At 35.8% G+C, this 27,003-nt stretch overlaps 1 protein-coding gene across 1 annotated transcript in view; it reads right to left on the reverse strand.

Moving 5' to 3' along the window:
- Nucleotides 1-26,151, reverse strand: part of KCNB2 (potassium voltage-gated channel subfamily B member 2) — a 442,443-nt gene extending 416,292 nt beyond the window's left edge. The window contains exon 1 of the mRNA XM_049781804.1: nucleotides 25,492-26,151. Coding sequence (XP_049637761.1) covers nucleotides 25,492-26,070 — 579 coding nt within the window. The 5' untranslated portion in view covers nucleotides 26,071-26,151. The remainder of the gene's footprint in view (nucleotides 1-25,491) is intronic.
- Between the last annotated feature and the right edge of the window lie 852 nt (nucleotides 26,152-27,003).

The raw sequence follows: 27,003 nt of genomic DNA on the forward strand, positions 1-27,003 counted from the left end.
CCTTTCTCCCCACATCCTTCCAGCACTGATTGTTCATGTTCTTTGTGATGTGTGCCAGTCTCTGTGGTGTGAGATGGTAACTCGCTGTTTTGATACTTATCTCCCAGATGTTTAATGACATGGAGCATTTTTTCATGTACCTTTGGCCATCTATATTTCTTCTTTAAGGACGTGTCTGTTAATTTCTTCTCCCCATTTTTAATAGGGTTAGATCTTTTTTTCTTGTTAAGTTCTATCAGTAACTTGCATATCTTTGATATTAACCCCTTATCTGATGGACATTGGGTGAATAGTTTCTCCCATTCCTGGGTGACCTTTTTATCTTGGTCATAAGTCAACCTTGTGTGCCTATAATTTTATTATAAACAGTACAGCAATTCATGGTACCAAAATATATTTTTATACAGTTACAAATAGAATCTTTTTAATCTTCAGAAAGTCTCTCAAAGTAGCACTGACTACTAGATGTCTAGTCTAGTCATTGGTGACTAGTCTTATATATATCTAGGCTGTTTATTTTGTAAAAATTTGGCATCTCCAGCAAGGATGCAGGGGACATAAAGTAGGAGTTATTTCTGCTAACGCTTTTGGCACTGTAGACATTTTCTTTCTGATCCACTTGAAGAAACATATTATGTCATTTTTGAAGAAAGCTATTGTGTTAAAAAGAGACCACTCAGAAAATGAGGGAGAACATAAGAAATAGCAATTAATTTTTGGAAGAGTTCTGACTAGACAGAAATACCATACCCTTTAAAATGTTTCAAACCGCAGCTTTTCAAATTGTTGGCTTCTTCTCCTTTTTTTTTATTTTGGAAATTTAGTTTTAACAAATACCAAGTGACAAATTCAAAGATATGCCAGCTGCCATTGTTTGCCTAAAATAAGGTATTTCCCAAACCTATTGACAACCGCATCGCAAAATATATTCATAATAGATATGCCACAAGAAATGATATTTTATCAAATTAATTTATAAATAAATATATGGTTTTACTCACCATTGTTATAATTTGTTTTTAAAGTAGGTATTTAAGAACTAACATCAGCTAATGATAAGCTTAATAATTTGCATCATATTAGAACACTAAATTTGAATATTAGAGAGGAAGACATGAATCAGGAATATCAACCTTTTAATAATGAGATATAACTATAGATATAACAGATTCACAAAACATACAATAATTAATAAATAAATTACTGAATTATGGACAAGATGTTAAACAAAAACTGTATCAATTAAAGTATTAGACACAATTTCTAGGAAATTAATTCCAATTGGGGGGCATAACATATCCAGTAGTTCTCGGTGCTTACTCTTTTTTTTTTTTTTTTGGTTTTTGGGTCACACCCGGCACGCTCAGGGGTTACTCCTGGCTCTATGCTCAGAAATCGCCCCTGGCAGGCACGGGGGACCATATGGGATACCGGGATTCAAACCACTGTCCTGCATGGAAGGCAAATGCCTTACCTCCATGCTATCTCACCGGCCCCCGGTGCTTGCTCTTGACTCAGCTCAGCAATTCTCTTTAGTGGGGTTCAGGGTACCATATGGTATGCTCGGGATGAAAGCCCAGTCATCTATATGAAAAGCAAGCACTTGTTGTAATATCCCAGGCAACCACTTGCAACTGTTGCCACTTGTTCCTAGGTGGTTGCTAACAAAGTATGATTGGCCAAGGCAAAAAATAAAACAAGGTTGAAGCCATTCAATCTCCAACAAGATCCTGAAATGGATCGTACTCTGTCCCCAAACCCTACTCCCAAACACACTCTCCAAATGAATCTACTGGCATGAAAACTGGCTTTGAACTTTCAGTTGAAGGTTCCATATTATCTTGTGTTCCAAGTGAGAGTTCAAAGGCATTTCCTCACCACCCCATAACCCTGGTAACAATCGAGAATGGGGAAACTAAGAGAAATGAGCATAGAGAAAGGAACAGAAAGATAGTTTTGTTTGTGGATTTATTTTATTTGATCTTCAACAAACTCAAATTAGAACTCCAGATGGCATTTTTTTTGTTGACAACAAGACTCACACAGCAACCACCAAATTGTACTCCATGATTTTAAGCATTCTAAAAGTAAAGAGCCATGTCTTTTGCATATAGTAGGTACAACAACAATCATGTGCTTACAACTCAAGATTGCCCATCTATTGCTGAGATGCTCTTTTGAGAGAGAAGGAATGGGATTGGGTTATCACTTGTGAATCAGAGGACCATGGTATGATAGTCTCAATATACTAACATTATGAAAATTATTTTCACAGGTCATATTGGGAGGTAAGAATCTTTCTTTACACATTATGAACCCAGTTCAGATCCCTAACACTCCATGTGGTTCCCAACATAACATAGAGTGATCATTGACCACAGAGCCAAGAGTAATCCCTGAGCACTGTTAGATATGACCCCAAAATCAATCCAAAAATGTATTGTGTATCATATCTGTTATTTATCATAAATATGATCATAAATGTATATAATGCATACATAAATGTGTATAAATAAATATATTTATTTATATGCATAAATATAAATGGGTCATATTTACTTATAATATGGTATGGAAAAGAAATGTACCTCACATGTAAACTGAAACAGCCCTAAAAATGCAGAAAAAGGTGAAGATTGGGGCCCACACGGGATAAGCTGCAGATATTTGGAACTCAATCCCATACAATGACTCAGTCAGTAAACTCTCCACTGTTCCCATCTCAAATAGAACTTGGGAAGAACTTTCCACAGATTTCCTCTCTCGATACAAGTTACAGCTAGAGCTTGTCTTGCCTCTCTATATCCCCTAATGTCTAAGCCAAGCTTTTTCAGTATCTGAATGTGTTGCAGCCTAGCTTCTGGGTGGCTGGGCAAAGGTCTTCGTTTGGAGCCCAGAACTCTTTTTTTTTTTTTTTTCGGGCCACACCCGTTTGATGCTTAGGGGTTACTCCTGGCTAAGTGCTCAGAAATTGCCCCTGGCTTGGGGGGACCATATGTGACGCTGGGAGATAGAACCGTGGTCCTTCCTTGGCTAGCACTTGCAAGGTAGATACCTTACTTCTAGCGCCACCTCTGCCTGCCACGAGCCCAGAACACTTAAGCCAGGTCATCTTTTGGAATGGAAGGGCTGTATTACTAGAGAGATGTGGAGGGAAGGACAACATGAGGGTCCAGAAGTCAAGAAAGAGGAAACGCATATGGAACTAGAGAAGTCAAAGCCAAACTGTGGAAGGTAAAAAAGTCAGGACCACTGTAGACACCAACAAAGGCTGGTGGCCACAGTCCAAAGAAACCATATCTCCGAAAGATTCACGGTTTAGGACATACCTGGAGGTGCTCAGGGTTTAATCCTGACTCAACTCAGGGAGCATTCCTGAAAGTAATGAAGGGACCATATGTGGTGCTGTGATTGCAAAGCCCCCAAATCAAATATTAACTTGAGACATGAAAGGTAAACACATTTTATTTTGCTAAATATGTACCTGTACCATTCATCTCATCTGATTTGACAATTCACTATTTCAGAATACTAAAATTGTCTTTGGTATCAGCTTTTACCCCCTCTAATAGTTTTTTTTTCAGCTGAGGGAGAAGAGACTATTATGCCAGGAGGACAGATCAGCTTTGGGTGCTCTCAGAGACACAGATCAAAGCAGACCAGCACCTCCAACATCTAGACACTCTTTGTCTCTGATTTTTATATTCTGCCGAGTGTCATGCTCACAGGCAGCAGCTCTAGAGCTTCCTTGCAATTATTCAGGGTCACTTGAATTATTCAGGGTCACTTGGTCTCAGTAATACCTACAGGTAATTGGATCTTTCTTTGACACAAGAACTATTCTGTGCACATACCCTGGCCTCATCCACAGATGACCATAGTTCTCCCTCCACCATATATGAATACCAGAAACTTCTGACATTACTAAAAGTTCACTAAAGGGCAAAAACATCCCCAGGTGTGTGGCCCAACCGAAACCCTCTTTCTGAAACGTTCATGAGATTCCTTCATTTCAAAATTGTGTTCCACAGTGACCTTTGCAACCAACCCTTTCCTGCAAAACCTGCTGAAAGTAGAACGGTCAGGCCCAAGTACTCCCTAATCTAGTTTCTTGCTTTATTCTTTCCTATGACATTGTCATTTTTAAAATGTGGCCTATAGCTATTCACTTGTTTTATTACCTGTGTCCCTGCTCTAGAACATAAATTCTGTGGTGCTGTCTCTATTCTGCTGAACCTGAATTCTGAAACCTAGAAAGATCATCTTCTTTTTCCAAAGTACTTTTCTTAATTTGGGGGGGACATAATTATGCCACCAAATATAGATTTCACATAATTTTTCCTTTGCATTTGTTTTTTCCTGTTCTTGTTTTTCTGCTCAAACAATATAGGATACCAAGAGATAAAACACTGTTTAAGACACATGCCTGACATATCCCAACACAAGTATTTCTCCAGCATCTCTGGTTTCATCACCAGAATCACTAAACACCAAAGAATATGGCCTATAGTACTCCTTTATACCCTATGCCTTAAGAAACTCTACATAAGCAATTTGGAAACTTCACATTGAACCACTGGACTGGATACCAAGAGTTGCCAAAGAGGGGGGCTAGACCCCCATTTGCACTGCTTAGTAGGACAATAAAATGTTCAAAGCCTTCAATTATATTAGACATTTGTGTCATAAAAAATTTTGTACAAAATTTATATTTTTTCACTTTCCTATACTTTAGTTTGATGAACCATTTTCCATCTACCATCATTTATATCTCTCTAACCATCTATTTTTGTAATTAGTTTATCTTTCATCTAGTTTGTCACAACAACTGATGTACACCCTTTAATCCATTTGATATTATTTTATATATTTCTGTAAGATGCAAAAATGTGGGGAAATGAGAACTATTAGTTTATGTTCTTAATAAAGAAGATGGCTTCTTAATGCTAATCTCAATTTAAAAAATATGATATGGTAATAATAGTTTCTATTTATTTGTTGCTGTTTATATTTAAATATACACATAGGAAACAAATGTTGTGTCAACAAACTTCCTAATCATAAATTCAGAAAGAGTGATTTTTTTCACAAAAATTAGTTATTAAAAATCTGAAATCATTTAGCATAATTAACAAACTTGAGATCTTAATTTTTAATTCTTCTTTGGGGAAGGGAATAACTTCCTAAGCATTATTCAAGATGTCTGGGAACCTTGCTGGCAATTCTTGGCAAATTGACCAGTGATTCATTACAATGATCCCAGATCCTGTGCTCTCTAAACTCTGCAGTTTTGGGGATTCCTAGCCACCCTGACCATACTGAGGGCCTTCAGGACCACAATGGTGCTCAAGGACTGCTGGGACTGCACCTAGAGCTGACCTTGAACGATTTGATGCTAAATTTAATATGTGTTGGGTTCATGAATTACTTTAAACTATTTCCTGACCCCCCATTTAAGAGATTTTGAGGTTTGACATGGAAATTTTTATCGCCAATATAACTTTTACTTTGGCTTCAATTCCTCCTGACCTAAATAATTATTTGTAATCAAACATGCTATGGTTAATGTATTATAATGACAAATATTTAGACAGTTAATGGTCAGTGTTCAATTTCATACCCTACTTAGATAATTAGATAACAGCTATGAGCAAATAAGACCAACCAGAAAGTCAAAAATGATAGTCTGATCACTTCCCTATTGCAAGTTCAAAGGCAATACATGGGAACAAGAATAGAGCTATATAGAACTGCTCATACAACTTTAGGTTAGTTCTATTAATTTTGATAATTTTGAGGATGGTGGCCATCAGGAGAACAGCAATAAATGAAATTGTGGTATAGTAACCAAATCTGGGAATTTTCAGTTTATTCTTTCTATTTTCATCACTTCCATTGATGGAAGCCACTGCCCTCAAATAGAATTTTTTTGGGGGGGGCCACACCCAGTAACGTTCAGGGGTTATTCCTGGCCATGCACTCAGAAATTGCTCCTGGATTTGGAGGACCATATGGGACATCGAAAATCGAACCCAGGTTCATCCTGGTTCAGTTGCATGCAAGGTAAACTTCCTACCATCGTGCTATAGCTTTTGCCCCTTCAAATAGAATTTTTAAGATTTAAATTTCAATCTGTATTTCAGATTTCATTGTTCTAAAATATCATTTTTGTAAAACTTGGACAAATCAATAAAAATCAATTTTCAAGCCATTTTGAAAAAATTTTAGTTTTTAGATGAAGTAAAAAATAGTTTATTCCCAATATAGATGATACCTTTACTGCCTCATATATGTACTCAAAGTATAATATTAAGGAGGTGATCTTGTTCGGAAAGAAATATTATGAGTAATAATAATAATTAAAGCTCCAATACAAATTATATTCTAGGTGTACCTGTGTACTTGAGATTCAGCTAATGTTCATTTAAAACTCTTGATAACTTAATCAGGTACAATTAATATTCTTTAATCTATTTTAAAGAAAATATGATGCTGTCAGTTTGGTGAAGTATTGGAGTTAGTTCTCCATCCAATTTGCATTAATCCTGAGCCTTTGATCCTCACCTATTCCCTTTACAAATTTCCAACAGCAACTTATATACATCGATACATTATCAACCATCCATGACCTTTCATGGGTGCAACAACTCTCAGGAATACCCTCAAATTGGCACACATAAATAAATACTCTGATCCTTTCTTCCAAATTAAGTTCCCCTACTGACAGTGTCCCTATTGTCTCATATGCACTTTCATCACCCAAATCCTTCTTTCTTTTGCTTTCTTCTTCTCTTAAAAGTGTGTTTTCCTTGATTTCTTCTCATTCACAGCTTTCCTGACAGTTAAAAACTTCAACAGAGAGCCAGAGAGAAAGAACAGGGGTGAGGTGCTTGTTTTGTATATGCCAACTCTGTTTCTTTTCCTAGAACCATATTTGAATATACTACCAGGATAAACCTGAACATAGACCATAAATAAGCCCTGACCAGTCAGTATAGCTCAAACACACGCAAAATTTAAAAAACCCAGAATCTTAAAACTGTAAACAACTAGATCCTGTCTCTGAAATAATAAGTGTCAGGCAAATGAGCCTATTCAAATATATAGTAATAAAAAACTTTATGACTATTTTATACCTACTCAATTTCTTTTCCATAAAACCTTGGAATATCTTCAAAGATTAATTTTCACTGATGAAAACACAACTAAAGAGTAGAACTGAAAACTTCTTTAAGTTCACATATTTTCTTTTGGATAGAATTGAAAAAAATTAAATTGTATGTTAGATAATACTACTAGATACTACATAAACAATATATGATTAATTCAAAACATCTAAATAATTTTATTAAGTTATTATGAATTTAATCAAATTTTTACTTTTAGAAGCTATAGCATTAAAACACCTAACTCCATCCAAAAATGGGGAGAAGAAATGAGCAGATACTTCCTCAAAGAAGAAATACAAATGGCCAAAAGACACATGAAAACATGCTCCACATCACTAATTTTAAGGAGATGCAAATCAAAACAACGAGTCTCACACTGAGACTGGCATTCATCACAAAGAACAAGAACAAGCAGTGCTGGTGGGGATGTGGAGACTTATTCACTGCTGGTAGTAATGCCATCTAGTCCACTCTTTATGGAAAACAATATGGAGATTCTTCAAAAAACTTGAAATTGAGCTCCCTTATATCTAGCTATATCACTCCTAGGGATATACCATAGGAACACAAAATTGAAAAGTTCCTTTCTCACACCTATATTCATTGCAGTGCTATTTATAATAGCCAGACTATGGAAATAACTGAGATACCCTTCAACAGAGGAATGGCTAAAGAAACTGTGGTACATATATAAAATGGAATATTATGCAGCTTTCAGGAAAGAGGAAGTCATGAAATTTTCCTATATGTGGATGTACATGGAATCTATTATGATGAGTGAAATAAGTCAGAGGGAGAGAGATAGACACAGAATAGTCTCACTCATCATTTAAGAAAAATTAAGAAAATTATTGTAATAAGGCCCAGAGCCAATAGAAATGAGGGCCAGAAGGATTGGCTCACAATATGAAGCTATCCACAAAGAATGGTGAGTGCAGTTAGGGAAATGACTACACTAACAACTATCATGACAATCTTAATGAGTGAAAGAAATAGAATGCCAGTCTCAAATCCAGGCAGGGCTTGGGAAAGAGGGGAGGTACTGATGGTGGGAATGTTGCACTGGTGAAGGGTGGTGTACATTTGATGACTGAAATCAAACTACATTCATCCTTGTAATCATGGTGCTTATATAAAATTTATATTAAAATTCTTAGAAATCATAGTGTTTACTTCAATACAAATTAGCTATTCTTTAAACATAATTTTTTTTTCCTTTTTTTTTTTTTTGGTTTTTTTTTTTCGGGCCACACCCATTTGGTGCTCAGGGGTTATTCCTGGCTAAGCGCTCAGAAATTGCCCCTGGCTTGGGGGGACCATATGGGACACCGGGGGATCGAACCGTGGTCCTGATCCTTGGCTAGCGCTTGCAAGGCAGACACCTTACCTCTAGCGCCACCTCGCCGGCCCCTAAACATAATTTTTTTTTTGCATTTTTGCCATACCCTGTAATACTCAGGGGTTACTCCTGGCTATGCACTCAGAAATTGTTCCTGGCTTGAGGGGCCAAATGGGATACTAGGGATCTAACCAAGGTCTGTCCTAGATCAGCTGCATGCAAGGCAAACACCCTACCTCTGTGCTATTGCTCCGGCCCATCTTTAAACATAAATTTTATAAATTATTAAAGCACAACAAATCAAATTTGCTTCCTGGCTGATTTTTTGAATGACTGGACAAAGTTTTTTTTTAATAATTTGAAAATTCCAATAACATATAATATACAATGTTAGAATAAATTTTTTTAAATATTTTTATCTGACATTTTGATTACAAGCAATGTTGAGGTAAAAAGTAACATTAATTTATATCTAAAAGAGCTTGTTAGAAATTCAAAAAAATAATTTTTCTGACAATCAAATTCAATTCTCTATGTTAATATATTATTTTTAACTTTGTAGTAAAAAAGTCTTAATCTCTTTTGATTCCTACCATTATAGCATAAAGAATTGAATGTTTCTCTTCACATGACTACAAAAAAGACACTGTACTGGAGATCTGTCTTAATTCAAGTATTGGGTTTATCTACCTTTGTGACTTTTCCTGAATAATTGTTATTTCCTCACTTGGGTAGAAAATCCTCCAAAGGTGGAGATGGCATGTAAACAAGTGGTTTATTCATTCTCTAGAGGTTATGGAAGGACTTGCCATCCCCAGGAGGTTTTCCTGTCTCCAAACACACACTGATCCCTTTTACCTATGACAAGTGCTCCAGAATCTGCAATTCAGTTCAAATGAGCAATCTGAGCATTAAAAAAACATCTGAAAGCTTGCTTTCAGCAGCACCTGATGCCTTCCTTTGCATAAACTTTGTGGCATACAAAGCAGCCTACACACTATTCTAGATGGAGATGTAAAAGATAATGTAAAAGATGGAAAACCCACATCTATGGCTCTCAGCCTATTTCAAAACATACAGCCATTTAAAAACAGAAACTCCAGCTTCTTAAAACTGCCTAATCCAAATCTAGCCTTACTCACTTCTAATCACCGGGATAAGATATTCAACCATTCTCGTAACTGTTTAAACTGCACAGAGAGATAGAAATATTGTGAAACATTTGACATTTCAGTTATTTCTGTCCGTTGGTGATAGGTTGAATATTTGCTGTGTGACAGAAACTAAGCTAGGTGTTAGGAGTTGAAGAGATACAATCTGCTGTATCTAATGAGACAAATTCGTTGACATTAGCACAGAAAGAATATCTAGATTATATATGTATATATATATATATATATATATATATATATATATATATAGAGAGAGAGAGAGAGAGAGAGAGAGAGAGAGATACAAAAAAATCTGGTGGCAAAGCAACGGAGGGAGAAGTGGACAGACATTACAGAAGGACCTCTTGAGCCAAGGCACAGAGAGACAAAGAGAGACAATCAGGCTTCAGGTCAGGAAAGCAGAAGTAACCACAGAGTCACGAACATGCTAGGTGTGTGAAGGTGTGGCTGCAGCCAGTATAAAAAGCACCTGTGTGCAAATTAGGACAAAAGTTGGTTCCCTACTCCTGAAAGGGTGCGACCATGTTTAAAGTAGAGCTTGTTGAACACATTCAACAACCTGCTTTTTAAACCATAGTCCTGCCTCCAATAATGGTTGATTATGTAGAATAAATTTTGATTAGGTATAAGGAGTGGTATGGGAATACAGTTGGATGGGAAGGTTATGAAACTGTCTTAAGCACTTTGCTAAGTAAGACTAATGCTAGGATGCTGGAACTAGAGAATAACTGAGGTTTAGAAGTCCAATGTGCCCAACTGAAAGTATGTTTTTGAAAGGTAATTCTATAGGTTATATGAAGAAAAGATTAGACCTAAGAAAAATTAATATGTAAATCCAGTTAGTGGCTTTATTGCTTCAATCTAACTATATGATGAACAAGGGTTTATAATATGGCTATGGAACAGTCTGTGTTGTATAGAAATAGGATAGATTAAAGGCAAAAGTGTATGCAATAAGAAAAATACAAATCAGTGGTTGTAATCCGAGTCTAATGTTTAAAAGATAAAAATGTTTTATCTGTGTGCCAACAAAGTTCAGTATGGGGAACATTTAGTCTGAAATTTGTAGTTGGCAGCTGTCCTTCTTGGTAGCAAGATAATTTTTAGTCAAAGTATTCATTGAATAATGTCAACTGAAAAGAATATTGGACAATGGTGAGAAAAGAGTGATAAAATCAATCGAAAAGATAGGAAAAATGGGAAATTAGGCTTTGATACGACTGTTTACCAATCCCAATATATATGGTTGTTAGGTTACTCCTTATTTTACCTAAAGCAAAGACCATTCCTGGTTCCTTTTATGTTTTTTTGTTTTTTTGTTTTTTACAATTTTACCCCCAAACAGAGACTGTCTTACTTTTAAACCTGGATGGGATTGACTCAGGATAGCTTGAGCTATCTGTTCTTACCCTTATTGTCCTACCCAGGGGTGGTCTCTGTACTCAATAAAAATGGCAGTTCTGGCAGATAGATCGCTCTTCATACTAGGTAAAAAGACTGCCAGACTACATATGTTTCACCCTCAACCTGGTTTGGATTATACCATGCGTGACCCTGATTCAGACTCGTTCACCTGGGGCTGGATATAAGGCACTTAGGGTGATTTTACTCTTGGTGATAAAAAATAGATACAAATTTGATTTTATTATTTTCCATTCACTGAACTGTGCAATGGAAAATTGTTTTCACATAGGGTTGATTAAAAAAATAGAAGGGTCAATAGGCAAAATGGCCAATCCAGCCAGCTATCAAGCTTTAACGGACCCCTGCAACATATTTTTGGTGCACTGCAAGTGGCTGCACATAATAAGCAGGGATTGGCACATGAAGCTGAAAATATTTACTCTGTGACATTTTATAGTTTGTTGACATCTTTCGCAAAGGCTCAATATGAAAAATCTTCAAGCTCAGTGTATGGCACACACAGATGCCCAATATAATTTTCCCTCCTACTCTTTGAGAATGCCACACTACTACTGAAGGGTCCAGAAAACACAGTCCTACTTTAATATTCTGTAACCTGTTTGATATATTTGATTTTTTGGTAAGGTTTCAACTTAGAGCTCTTGTCTGTTCACAACTCTGGACCGCAAGCGAAATAGATCACTTTTTCCAGGTTAGCAAGAAAGAAAGACTAGAAATGAACTGGCCTCAGAACACCAAGATAGAGTAAGTATTGCAATAACATTGTGATGATACTGGAAAATTATAGAGGACTCTGAAAACAGAAGCTGATACAGCCTTATAAGAAGCATCTGTTACTGAATCAGTTATCAGTTAGCCACAGTCTGATCCTGTGAGTTAAACTTACACTCAAAATAGAAGACTCTGGGTATAGTGACAATTATTAGGAAGGAATGAGAAGCAAAAAACAAGTTAATATGCAAAGCCAGAGTCTACAGATTCAGAGAGGTTTAGGGTGGATGAGCAGCCGGATTCTCTGAAATAGAAGTAAAACACTACGTAGATAGCGATTTTTAAGAGTTTGGAAGAAAAAGATTGTCCACCTACTCTCGAATTCTGAGGCTTTGAGATAATAAAAATTAGTCAAATAGCATGACCATTATAGCCTGAATTTTTCAAGTCTGTTTACCTTCTCTAATTTGGATTTTTCTACACTCAGATTCTCTGAAATTTAAGTAGATACCATCTCATGCAAAGACTTAGAACTAGGCTAAAAATAACTGTGAAAATCAATTGCAGCTAAAGGAACTCAATGGAAAATCAATAGCTGTTTGATAAGATATAACCAAGACAATTTGTTGGGGTGTTTTTTGGTGAGGAAAGGTGAGAGCAGGACTTAAAATGCTCAGCAGAGCCATATATGAAGCAAATCCTGAAAGAGGCTTTTCTGTTTTTATTTTTTTCTTGAATGGCAAAGACAGGTGAAATGCTGAGGAACAGGAATAGACAGAAAAACAGAAGAGGGTGAGCTTACTCAAAGAAAAAATAATAATTTGATGAAAGTAATAAGGACATTTTTTTTTCTTCAGGGATCCCTGCAATGAGAAAAGCATTATATTTTTAAAGTACCCAAAGGAAGAAATTTACTGCCTTAGATCTTTCTGTATTAAAAGTGCACCAGAAGGTCACCTAATACAACTACTCAGAATGATAAAACGCAGATGCTGCCACTAATCATTAGAGTTTATTTTAAATTTAAGCATCAAAGTTCAGCAGGGTAGACAAGATTATCATACCTATATGATATTATATATAGCTCGAAAGACAAATGCAAAACAGTGTTTTCAACAGTAGTTTAGCCTTTCTTTAAACACATTCATGTACCTGATATGCTGTTAAAAATTGGTCATCAAGACATTTTGCTCCCCTTCAAATTATCCCTTTGTGTATAATTTATACATAAATGTTTGAAGAAAAAACAATTTATGTGTGGTTAGCACTTAGCATACTCTCCACTCCATTTAAATTATTTACAATAGCTCATGAGCTAGAATTAAAAAAATTAAAGACCAGTGCTGAAAATAGATTTTGCTTTGAATTTTAATATTTCTCACAATACAATTACTTATATAATAGTCATTCACACCTGCAGAATTCATTTAAGAAATATGATAAAAAAGGTACTAGCTTTTTACATATCAAGCAATGTCAAATGCATATTATGCTAGATTCTAGCCTACTACTTCAAATTATAGAAAACAAAATTGCTTACTATGTTTTTCATCCTCTAAATTGAGGACTACAGTGACAACGCAGTGTACTACTCCACTAAACTACACTGACAAATATCCTTATCCTAAAGATATTATTCAGGACTTCTTACTGATATCCTAAAGTGAAATTTTTCATTGTATCAATGAGATACATCTCATTCATTCAAAGCCCAAATCTGTTGTTATTTTTTCAAAAAAAAATGACACTGATTCTTTCCTAATTAGCTAAATTTTATTTCATTATAACGCTAAATTTAAATTTGTGTCAATATACAAGGAGATAACCCTATACAAAATGTTGCTGAATACAGATATAACAAAATAGAAACCCAAAATCCAAATGAGTTTTTAAAAACTCAAATTTGAGGTCACCTGGTTAAGGATTAAATAAAGCTGATATCATAAATGTCAATTGCACTTTAATATCCAAAAATGCAGTTTAGATTTTTGTTTTTTAGTCTTCAATATAAAACAATGATCAGAGGGCTAGCATTCTTTCACTCATGTGCAAATATCCTGAGGTTTGCTGCAATGAAGGACATTCCAAAAAGCCACCCCATTGGAAGCTGGGCCAGGATTACTTGGATGTCCTTGGCAATGTTGTGGTGTAGGCTTGAGGAGCTATTTAAAGTGGTATTCAACACTTGTGGTTGTATCAGAGTGACTCAAGCAGACATCATAAATAAAAGTGCAAAATCCAGGGTGGCAATGACCTCTAGCATCCTGAAACCAAATCCTGGGAGACAAATGAATATACCTCTTCCTGCTATTCTTGGACCATTAGAACATTTTCCATAGATTTCATGTCTAATTGGGTTATCCCAAGTTCATATGGATTGTCTTATTTAAAAGTTACATATACACAAAATGAGCTGAAGTTTTTACTGTATCTTTTGCAGATGACTATTTAAAATATAATATTTTCTAATGAAAATTTGACAGTGTGAGTACATACTATGCATCAGATATAAACACATGCACACACTATAGACATGAAAATATCTAGTTCAGGTACCACAAAGTTAGGGATACGGCTACCAAATTTGCTCACATTATACAATAATGTCATTATATAGGATAATACATTAGGGGAAATAATTTCAGAAGGGGAAGTCCATCATTGTATGTATTAGGTGAGTAGGTACCTTATATATACATATATATATTTGTATATATATCCAAAATAAATAATGCTAAAGTTTAAATATAATTATGGTTCTAATGTTAGTCTTTTAGTTCCTGGCAAAGGTTTTGATTCTTTTACATTATCATCATCTGTCTATGTTCCAGTCACTATACAATTCTGTTCCCAGATGTACCACATCTAGTCAGTGTATTCTAGATTGGTGTGTCTATCAATGGTCTTCAAACTACGGCCTGTGGGCCACATATTGTATTTATTCCCATTATGTTTGTTTGCATAAGATATATGCAGTGTGCATAGAAATTTGTTCATAATTTTTGTTTTACTATAATCTGGCCTTCCAACTGTCTGAAAGACAGTGAACTGGCCCCCTGTTTAAAAAGTTTGAGGACCCCTGGACTATATCAAATCTCATAACAATTGCAAATAATTCTTTGTCTCCTTCAGTTCTTTTAAATTCTTACTGCAAATGATCCTGACATGACAAATGCAGTCCATGAGATACCGGAACAGAAGTGAGAAGAATATAGGATGATGGTGCTGACTGATAGAGAGGGCTGCTTACCCCAATACTCACAATCTTTGAGGAATATACAGTCTGCCATGGCTTACAGACTCATTTATCCTCTATCCCACTGCAAAAACAGAAAAGCTTTTAATGACAGCTCACGCAGTTATGTGCAAGAATGACTGCCAAGTTTAATATAACCTAAGAGGCCTGTCACCTTTAGAATACCTAAATAGATATTATCAATATCTAACTTAGGACATGTCCTGATAGTTGCACAGATCTCTACAATGCTATAAAATCTACCTTATAAATGCAGGAACATTTAAAAAAAGTTTGTATATGTGACAGTGGGAGAAAAAGTTTAAATGAGATTAGCAATGATGAGTGTCCAGATAAGCTCTCTCACTGTCAAAGTAACTAGCTCCTAACAATCAATCTTCTACAAAATTTGTATTTATGCCTTAGCACATTTCAGTTTACTGAATGTCAGAGTTTTTAAATGGGGTTATTCAAAAATAGAATAAAATCACTAATGCTAAATTAATGCCAACACAAAAATAAACTATAGCTATGATAGCTTTATAGCTTATACATTAGCAACAGATTTTTTTCCTATGTAATCATGCTGTAATCAAAAGGAGTTATTCAAGTAATTCTTTTAGAATTTAAATAAATTTAACATAAAGTTTATTATTCTAAAAATACCCTTCCTCCTCAGAATGATCATTTTGAATTGCCTTCCAGTTTCCACTAAAGACTAAGGGACAGGCAGTATCTTTATATATCATTACCAGAAATGTGAACCTTACTGTAACCCTGTCACTGAAACTATGACTTAAAAATGTACATATTAAAAATAAAAATAAAAGACCAGAGAAATAGTATAGTGCATAAAAATAAAAGACCAGAGAAATAATATAGTGCATACGGCACTTGCCTTGCACACAGCTGACCAAGTTCAATCCTTAGCATCCTAGAGTGATGATGCCTGCATTGATTCCAGAGTGTAGAGCCAGGAGTAATCCCTGAGAACCATGGGGCGTCCCCATCAAAAAAATTAAAAATAGAAGTAGAAAAATTGCTCTAACCTTGACCCAGTTAAAAACACCCTCCAAAGCTAAATAGGCAATCTTTTTTCTAGTAACAAACACATTTTGATTATAAATTTCACTTATTTTCAAATAAGCTAATTCAATACTTATAAGTTCCTCCCAAAGGTGCTTGAGGACTTCATGGTGCAAAGAGTTGAAACTGAGTCTCTGGATAAAAGCTTTTGTGCCAACGCTTTAAATTGTCTCCTTAACTCTCTTTTTATAATTCCTCTGTACCCCCTATTTTCATTCCATAAAGAAAAAAACTCACTAAAGATGTTACATAGAAAATGGATTTCAAAAAAATCCAAAAACTAAAATGGTCACAATGACAATAAAGAATGCTTAATTTTCTTCATAAAGAAATTTAGAGTCTTAGGTCCATTGGTGTCACTCACAATGGTACTTAGGAACCATGCTTCACTGGAGCTGATCGCAAGACAAAATAAAAATGCAGTATGCAAAGTTTTGTGATTCTGAAATACTTGTCTTTTACAATATTAATTATATCAATATTTTTCTATACGATATTCAATAAAACTTTTATATATTGACATTCCACACAATCTTATACTAATAAATACTCTGAAGAATTTCATTTCATGTTATATGCCAAATATATTTGTAAAATATGAAAGAAGCCAATAAAATGGAAAAATGTAACATTCAAATTATCACCTTTTATGGTTTATTTCCAATGTAACTTATTTGTTCTCTATCTTTTTTTGGATCACGTACACAACAACTGTGTTCAGGGATTACTCCTGGTTCTGTGTTCAGGGATGAATAAATCCTGGCATGGCTCAGAGAACCTTAGACAGTGCAAGAGATGAGTTTAGATTGGAAACATGCAAAACAAGCTCCTTACTTGTACTGACTATTTAACTCATGTACCATTTCTTAAAACTATTTGATCATCGGGGCCAGAGCTATGGTGCAGCAGTAGGGCATTTTTCTTGCACACAGCTGATCCAGACGAACCGCTCTTTGATCCCCCAGCATCCCATATGGTCCCCCAAGCCAAAGTTGATTTCTGAGCGCATAGCCAGGAGTAACCCATGAGTGTCACCGGGTGTGGCCCAAAAAAACAAAACAAAACTAAAACCAAACCAAAACAAACAAAAATAACCACAACTAGGAATGGCAGAGATATCTCTGATATGCTGGGTGGAAAGATAAACAGTAACAAATAAGTATACATTAAGCAATGCTTATCCACCTTGAAAAATCAAGTTTCTGGCTATTAATTCATGCAACTATTAGATAAAATTTCATGAACAATGTTCCACTTCATAACAAATGCTTAAAAGTCAATAATTTGGAAGAAACTGAGATATGCACCATGAGAATTTTCCCATAATCTCATAGCACTCTTGGAAAGTATTTGTTTTTCTTCTTTCAAAATGAGAGCTAAATTCAGATAAGAATACTTAAACCCTTATTAAATTTTTAACTCATTTTTATAGTGAAATGTTAAATATTGTGATCCTTCCTTCATAATACTTATGTTAGCCTAAAATAATACATCATTCATTTTATAAAGACTTCCGCTTAAAATAAAGAAAACAAATCTGTTAATTATTAAAGCAGTATTCATGGATTTTCATGATCAGATTATTTCAAATATTGCCAAGTGTTGTTTTGTGGTAGTATTAAATAATGGAGAATGATTCTGTAGCAATTTTTCTTAAAAATTATAAATTCTTATTGAGATGTAAAAATTAGCTGGAACAGATTTTGATGTTTTCTTTTATTATTAATGGAAAAATGGACTTTCAGAATAAATAGAAAATTTGCTTTTAATTTAATGGGGGGAATTGGTGGTGGGAATGTTGCACTGGTGAAGGGGGTGTTCTTGATATGATTGATACCCAACTACAATCATGTCTGTAATTAAGGTGTTTAAGAAAAGATACCATTTAAAAAAAAGAAAATTAAGACTAGTCTTCTTCAAATGAAACCAAGAAGCAAAGAGGAGAGTATTTTTGCAAGTATTCACCTATAAGTTGATCACACAGTTTACTGGCCAGAGAGCTTTAAGACTGTAAAGAGATGCTTATTAATACTTAGCTTTGAGCAAAAGGCATTAGCAGAACTTTCTCAGTAAAACCAGAATTTCTGGCACCTTAGGTTAAAGGATGTGGGAGTGAGATTTCCATCAATTTCCTCCTGTTTATTTGCTTGTCTCTTCCTGATCAAATGAGGCCAAGTGGGCAAAGAGGACACATTTTTAGAGCGACCTTTGAAGAAAGAAAAGTACAGATCCAGGAATAGGAACAATAAAGTGAGATCATGAAATCAAGACTTTTTTTTATCAAAGCCAATACTAGTTTCTATTTATCTCTTTTAGTTTTTATACATATCTAATTTCTCCCAGGCTTTTAACCTATTAGTCTGCATGGATTATATATCTTACTCTTTTCATATTCATTTTAGGTACTCCACTTTTTATACTGTTCTATTCTCAGGGTTCCTCCCAGCTCAGGGATTCTCCTTAAAGATGCTTAGAATATGGCGTCAGGATGTAACCTAAATTTTATGCTTTAAAAAGCTTGTATTCCATGGGGCCAGAGCGATAGCACAGCAGTAAGGAGTTTGCCTTGCAATGCCTCACCCAGAACTGACCAGGGTTCAATTCCCAGCATCCCATATGGTTCCCCAAGCCAGGAGTGACTTCTGAGCGCATAGCCAGGAGTAACCCTTGGACCGGGCGTGGCCCCAAAACAAAAAGACAAACAAACAAACAAACAATAAAAGCTTGTACTCCAATTTATTGCCTTGGCATTCTTAGCTTTCTATTTCTTTTGAATTCCTTCACATCTCCATTTTGTTCCATAGAAGAACAACCCATCAGAAATATGTACATTTAAAAACATTAACAATGAAACAATAAAGGCATTCAAAGCAAAAATTAAACTATAAGAAAATACATGTTAAATTGTCACAATAATCATAAATAATGTTTCATATTCTGAAAAATAATTGAGAGAATTTTATACCCACACCTGATGGTGTCAGGGGCTGCTAATGGCTCTTGATTGGAAGTCACTCCCAGAAGTGGTTGAAGGACCCACCCTGAATATAACTGGGGTTAACCAGATGTGAATCAAGATCCTTGACAACTGTACTATATCTCTAATTCCAAGGATTATATATTTTAAGAAAAAATAAAAACAAACAAACAAAAAAACCCCTCCATCTCCAACCTAATCCTCCATAGGCTTCTTGAGTTTGTTTGCACTACTTTTTGCAATACCTATGAGCCATTGTGCCATGTTTTGGAGAGAGTAAAAACAACTTGTATAGTTGGGAAATAAATTAGATAGTACAAAAAGAGGAGACAATAAATAGTTAACATTAAAAAGCAGGATTTGTACACTAATCAGGTCTCCAGCAATCCTATGTAAGAATAATTATAAAACAAATTCACAGAAACACCTTAGCACAGAGATTTCTGTACATATGCCCACTGTATCAGCTCATCTAGGAGGGGGACACATTACTTTAATAGCTACTGACAACCTTTGTCATTTAGAAAGTTATCAGAAAATGGGGAGACAACTCAAAGGGCAGACAGAGCTCAGGGTTCAATCCCCAGGAGCATATGGTCCCCAGATATCCGTAAAGGATCAATTCTCAGCACTGAGCTTGAAGGAGTGTCATACCCCCAATCTTGCTTGTAAGGTTCAAAAGAAAGAGAGGCAAAGGGAAAGAGAAAGTATTCATAAAATTAAAATGAGTCTTTATTAAAATTGGAATCATTGAGTACATGTATACGCACAATGCCTGTAATTTCTGTTCTGGAATATAAGGAACTGCTCCAATGGCTCTGCTCCAATACCTTTTTTATTTTTTCAGTCAAAGCATTAGAATAACTGATCCATTTACTATAAATAGAAAGAAAATGTTATGCATTCTCTTTCTCTTGAGGAGTACACTGTAGTTTTTGTCTTGTTTAGATTTCTTCTTTTACTACTTCTGTGACTTGAAAGGCCCACACTCAAATTGAGTCAGAGATTGTGTGGTTTTTCAGGGCTTACACTGGAAAACTACAAATACTACCCAGTTTAGTCCTTCAGGGAGCTTAAATTCCACACCACACCCTATATATTTTGCCACATTGGGTCTTCAAAGATATTAAGGTCTCCCTCCTTTCCTAATCTTTTTTTAGGCACTGTGTGAAGCATGTCAGTGATGTCTAAATGTATAGAGGTAAAGAGCAGGTGTCAGGAAGCAGGGTTTTTATTGTCACACCTTGTACACATTTTAGTTCATTTGTTTTTGGCCACATCTAGTGATGAAGATGCAGTTACTCCTGGATCTTAACTTGAGAATTACTCTTTACAGTGCTCAGAGGACCATACAAGCTGTTGGGAATCAAACCTAGGTCACTGCATGCAAGGCAAGTGCCCTACCCATTGTATTATTTCAGCCCCACTTCTATGCATTTTTATGGGTCAACAGTCATTGCCAAGTGACAAGATGATAAAACTTTCTGTGAGAAGAGGTATTAAGTAGATTGACTATAACAGTAGTATGGACACCATCAAGCTCCTTCCACCAGACAGAATCTTATTCTCTTTATAGAAAATTTAACCATAACTAACTTCTTTTATTTTTTTTTTGCTACATTCATAAAAAGGGAAGTGCAAAAACTAATTCTCTAGTCAATCTTATTACCTTAAGTTGAAAGAGCCATTTATGAAGAAGAGAGAGAAATAGGTCAAAGAAGGAGGAAAGAGAGATAGAGAAAGGAGAGAAAATGGAAGAGGGAAAGGTCGGAAAGAGAGAAGGAAGAGGGGAAAGAATGAGAAAAAATGGGAGAGGCTAGTAGGAGAAGAGTCCACAGGTAGCTCTGATTAAGCAAAAAAAAAAAAATGAGAGAGGAGGAGATCAGACAGGATTCCTCCTCCCATTCTTCACTCAATTCTAGAGTCTACCCAGCAGGTACTCCCATGGTTGTAGTTCAGATGAGCATAAATGTCTTTTGAAGATTGTGCCTTAATACTGTTCTTAATAAATAAAAGCTGCTTACTAAGATTAGTCTCTTGGCTTGACACCCAAGACTGCATCTCTTGTCATGCAATGTTCTTCATTTACCACATCTATTTACATACTCAATTGAGACCTGCATCATGATCATTCATTCCTAACTCGGTTGGTCCAAAGATCTGACTTACATTCTGATTGTTGACCCTCTTCATATATACAGAGAGAGATGTTCTTTGGCGCTGAGGATTACAGTTTTAAGATCTCAGTTTGATTGAACTGTTTCTAGTAAATCTAGTGGGTGCTTCAACTAATGGTTGATAATATCACATACTTCACGACTCACTATCAATGCTATCAAACAGCTCTCAGACAAAAGTCAAGGAATGCAGTAGTAAAGAGGACTAGGTACTGCAGTTTCTTTGGAAGAGGCCAAAGAAATTAGAAGAAAACATTTCCAATTTAGAGGCAAACATTTGCCTTGGTTTGGAAGAGGTACAGAATCAGTCTAATTCCAGTCCACTGATCAGGAAACTGGCAGGCAGTTAAGCCCATCTCTTTCCCTTGTACATTCCTATGAAGCATGCACCAAAGTCAGCTTTTCTGCATTTTGGTAAACCAGAAATTTATCTCAGCTGTCCTAAGGACCTCTTTGGCTAAATCTCATATTGACATTTCCTGAGAGTTAAACTTTATATGTTAGTTCTTTATAAAGGAATGTATACAGTACCAAGATAAGCTGAGTAGATCATTCAGATATAAGCTTCTACATTATCAGATCATACCATACAGTAGAAAAATCACAAAATAATCCTTATATAACATGGCATCTTTCTATGTCTAAAATTGTTATACACGTAGCATGAATTAAATGTTGTTATAAATATAACATGAGTTAAATTTTTACATTCTCATGGTTTCTCATACCTTCTTACCCAAAGGCCCAGTATTACAAACAGAGCCTACATGAATTTTATATATCATAGTACATGCAAAAAGCATAGGTTAAATAATTATAAACTTTAGTGATCATTGGGTATTTAGTTCATGTCTGTGAATAGTTATTTTAACCTACTTTGGAACATCAAATGTGAAGGTTTACTGTTTGTTTATATAAGAGATTTTGCATAAAACATGAAACTCTTATGCTTAATCATGAGTACATTAAAAATAAATGATAAATTTTAGGGGCTGGAATGGTAGGACAATGTTTGGATTTTTGCCTTGCATGTGGCTTACCCACAACAGATGCAGGTTTGATCCCAGCATCCATTATGGTCTTTCGAGCCAGGAGCAATTTCTGAGTACAGAGCCAAGAGTAACCCCTGAGTGCTGTGAGGTGTTCCCCCCCCCAATAAAATAAAATAAAAATAAACGATAAATTTCAGTGATATTATACTCGTAAAATCATATAAAAATGAGCACTTTTTAAAATTCTGGACATAAATATACTTTAGGAATTCACTTTAGCATGTAATGTGCAGGAAGCATTATATTACATGTTCAACAGGCTTACCAGACAATAACCAATAACTTAAAGGCAAAGTAAATTCTAATTTTCACAAGTCTGAAAAAACAGATTTATTCCAAGTAGTCCTACACAAGAGTTTCACAGCTTAAGTAGAATTCTTACTTATCCATAATATAAATTATGAAGGGTAGAACTCTAACACAGTTTTACAAAGTTAATTGTTGATAAATTGCTAAAGTACTATTCACACATACCAAGTTTCTGTTCTCCCCTCATGGAGAACGACTGCAAAAAGGAAAACACAAAACAATAAAAATATTTTACTTGAGAAGATTTTTTAAAAAAAGGTTTATGTAAGAAATCAAACAGCTGTTTTGAACAAAAAGTAATAATTTTTTCACTAAACTACCATATAATCTAATATAAATAATTACCATAGAATTTCATCACTTGAGAGGAAAATGTAGAGATGAAATTAAATTATCATGAATTCCTTATGATTTAGTAAAGAATCATCTTAAACTAACAAATACTTTCTTAGCTTGATTAATAATTTGGAGAAAAATTTATTATTTAACCTTATGAAAATTTCCAAAAGCAATGTTCTTGCTTCCTGGGTATAATTTATAGGTATATATTTGCATATATGTGAATTCAACTGAGTGTAAAAATATGACTGATTAAAAAAGAAAATAAATTATGTTGTAATAGAGCATTTCCAACATTAGCTTCTTAGAGATCAAGGGATGGATGCTGCTTCAAAAATATAGAAACTAAGTAAACTCCCTTGTCTGGAAAATCCGATTACTCTATTACATGTTTTCAAGACATTCTTTCTTTAAAAATAATAAATTTAAATTGTTCACAGACCAGTACTTATCCTTCACTATGTTAGTTAATGTTATAAATGCATAATCCATAGTAAGCTTCCTAATTTTCTTTGATTTGGCTGCTTATTTTTTATGTAATTGGCTAACAAACATTTGGTGAAAAAATGACTTATTCCACAGTTGTTTAAACGCTTAAAAGTTAATTTACTACACAAATATTTTCGGAAACTTAATGTATCTCATTTCCTTTCGAAAACAATTTAATACTTTTAATATTAACATAAGTGGGTAGCTAAATGCTCAACACTGAAAAGAGCAGTGCCATTCTTGGCCAATATCTACAAACATAGCCATCTATTTGTTTCTGTCAGGTAAAACAAAATTAAACAAGTTATAACTAAGAAGAAAACAAGCTTCATTGAAACCTTTCACTTACCACAAAGTACACATTTATTCATTATTTACAATAAATGACATCTTATTCCCCTGGTGACCTATGTCTAGGTTGGTAAACAACGATGACAACAACAAGCCCAACCTTTAGAAATCAACAAAATACAAACCTAGGAAACTAGGCATAACAAATAATGAAAGAATCATTTTAAGAATCCTTAGCACTCATTTGCTTATTTATTTATTTATTTATTTATTTATTTATTTATTTATTTATTTAGGCTTTTGGGGCCCACACCCAGCAGTACTCAGGGGTTACTTCTGGCTCTGCACTCAAAATTTACTCCTGTCAGGCTTGGGGGACAATATAGGATGCCAGGGATCAAACCCTGATCAACCATGTGCAGTAAAATGCCCTACTTGCTGTGTTCTCTGGCCCCTATTTACATTATTTATCTATAAATAAATAAATCATAGATAATCTCTGCTTCCACTTAAAAGGCATCATGGTTTATTGATCTAACTCTTTATAAAAAAAGAACTGGAAAAATGTATAGATTAAGAAACTTCTGTGACTTTATTCCGTAATTCAGATTCATCTAATATGCAAATAATATATCATTATATATATATATATATATATATATATATATATATATATATGTAATACTACACTTCTGCAGCTAAAGATTGCATTCGACTCTTTTTTTATTTTTGGTTTTGGGGTCACACTGGCAGCACTCAGTGGTTACTCCTGGCTCCATGCTCAGAAATCACTCCTGGCAAGCTCAGGGGACCATATGGGATGCCGGGATTTGAACCAATGACCTTCTGCATGAAAGGCAAATGCCTTACCTCCGTGCCATCTCTCCAGCCCCTGCATTCGACTCTTTACCTACAATTCATGTAGCAATACATTCAGGGCTGTATTGGGATGAACATTGCATTACATTAGAATAAAATACTAAAATAGTAATAACAAATTTTACTGAGTTAGATGCAGCCATAATGGGAAAATATATTAATATACATTTCCATTCATTTTAGTGAAATTCTTCATAAGCTCTGAAACAAAGTAATATATCAAGCTGGAAAAAGCTATGCACCAACATGCAAAAAACAATTGTCAGGGACCTCACAAAGTCTAAATGCATGTATTGTGTATGCATCGTCATTCCTTACACCAATCCTCACATAGGGACTCATTCCATGCACTCACCGCAGTAAGTAGTACTATCCTTCCTCCTGGATGGGTTTACACCCCCAATTCTCTGTGCTACCTCTTTTCTATGAACCTCTAGAGAAACAGGCCAGAAGACTCTCCTCTACCTTCAAGCACCACTCCTTATTTCTACCCATTATACAGTGTGGGAGCCAGAATTTCACAAAACTCCATGCCTGGTGGCTCTGAGCTAGTGCTCTATCCTCACCCTCAAGAGACCAAGGAAACCACACTCCTAACACTTCTAGTCCTCCATAATACTTAGGATGCAGCAGTAGCATTTTATGATAGGACCAAAAGGAGCATCATTCTACTTCACCACAAAGCAAGATTTTTGGGAAACTCTTTCCCACCATATGCATAGCCACAGCTTATCCTGTTCTTCCAAACCATCTTCAAGAAGGTCAGCACACACACTCTCTAGGATGCAGAGGACCACTTTTCCGACTGCCCCATAAAACAACAACACAACGCCTTTCCTACCTTCGCAGCCACCGAAGAGTTGGGTTTTTCCAACAAGTCCCAGAGTTTCTTGCGTTTATCCGGGCAGCAAGTATTATCAAACTCTTCGCCCTCCCGCTCACGCATGGTCTCTGCCTCTCTCCTGAGTTCTTCATTCATTTGCTCCTTCTTCTGATGATACCTGGCCTGGCAACATGACTCCAGATAGATCTCATCAATGCCCCAGTATTCAAGCTCTTGGCCAAAAGAGAGGGCGCACATTTCTTCCATCATATGAAGTTTCCCTGTTCGGTAGAAATTCAGGATGGAAGTGAAGGCCCCGGGATGCCTGTCGAAGAAATACTCGTTCTCGCTCAGGTTGTAATCGTCGCACACCTCCAGGAGGCTCTCGTGAGTGTTGCAATCCCGCAGCTTTCCCAGGCGTGTCCTGGGCAATCGGTCCAACGTTCTCCACAGCACTTCGTGGTTGAGGCCCCCTACGTTGATTTTGACTCTGCGGGAGCAAGTCTTGCTCCTAATAATGTCAACTGGTTCTGGTGGAAGGGAAAGTGTCGACCTTGAAGTCTTCCGATTTAAGCCCGGGGGAGCTTTTTCTGCCATGTTTGGAAGGGACAACGCTGCAGAGCTGTGGGAAGGTCAGCTGAAACAATATCCCTCTGAAGTGGACAACTCCATGGGCACAACTAGAAAAGAAACACCAACAGCCATGTGGTCACTTGGGTTTTGTTTCCTAAAGCATCTCCTAATCTCGGAGGTCATTCTGTTGTCCATGTACCACTAGGAGACATAATGTTAGCTATGTGTTTATCAATTTTATACACCAATAGGTTGACCATACCTAAGTTATTTGTCTAGGGATTTCTCTCTTCTCTATCTCTGTCCTATTCTGTCTCTCTGTCTCTCAGTAGGGGACATATCTGGCAGTACTCAGTAATTACTCCTGGCTCTGTGAACAGGGATTACTCCCAGTGGTGCTTAAGGAACCATCTTCAGTACTGGAGATTAAGCTGAGATGGGCTTTTTGATGCAAGCACCTGATCCATGCATTAACTCAGTGGTAAATTCAGCACAGCAGAAATAAGTAAATAAGGGGCTGGAGAGATAACACAGCGGTGTTTGCCTTGCAAGCAGCCGACCCAGGACCTAAGGTTGTTGGTTCGAATCCTGGTGTCCCATATGACCCCCCCACCCCATGCCTGCCAGACGCTATTTCTGAGCAGATAGCCAGGAGTAACCCCTGAGCACTGCCGGGTGTGGCCCCAAAACCAAATAAATAAAATAAAATAAATAAAAAATAAAAATAAATAAATAGATAAAATGTCTATGTGCAGATAAAGTCATCCTAGATAAATCACAAACACCTTCAACTATTACTATAAACTCACTACACTTACACACCAACAAATTGGTCTTCCTTCTCCACCATAGACTTATGGCACTCAACATACCCAGGATGCCATCATTAGGTAGAAACAGCTGCCATCATTATTCAGATCCCAAACCCACCTTGCTATCTTTGAACCATGCATTAGC

This window comes from Suncus etruscus, chromosome 10, assembly GCF_024139225.1.
Source record: "Suncus etruscus isolate mSunEtr1 chromosome 10, mSunEtr1.pri.cur, whole genome shotgun sequence".
Taxonomy (NCBI): domain Eukaryota; kingdom Metazoa; phylum Chordata; class Mammalia; order Eulipotyphla; family Soricidae; genus Suncus; species Suncus etruscus.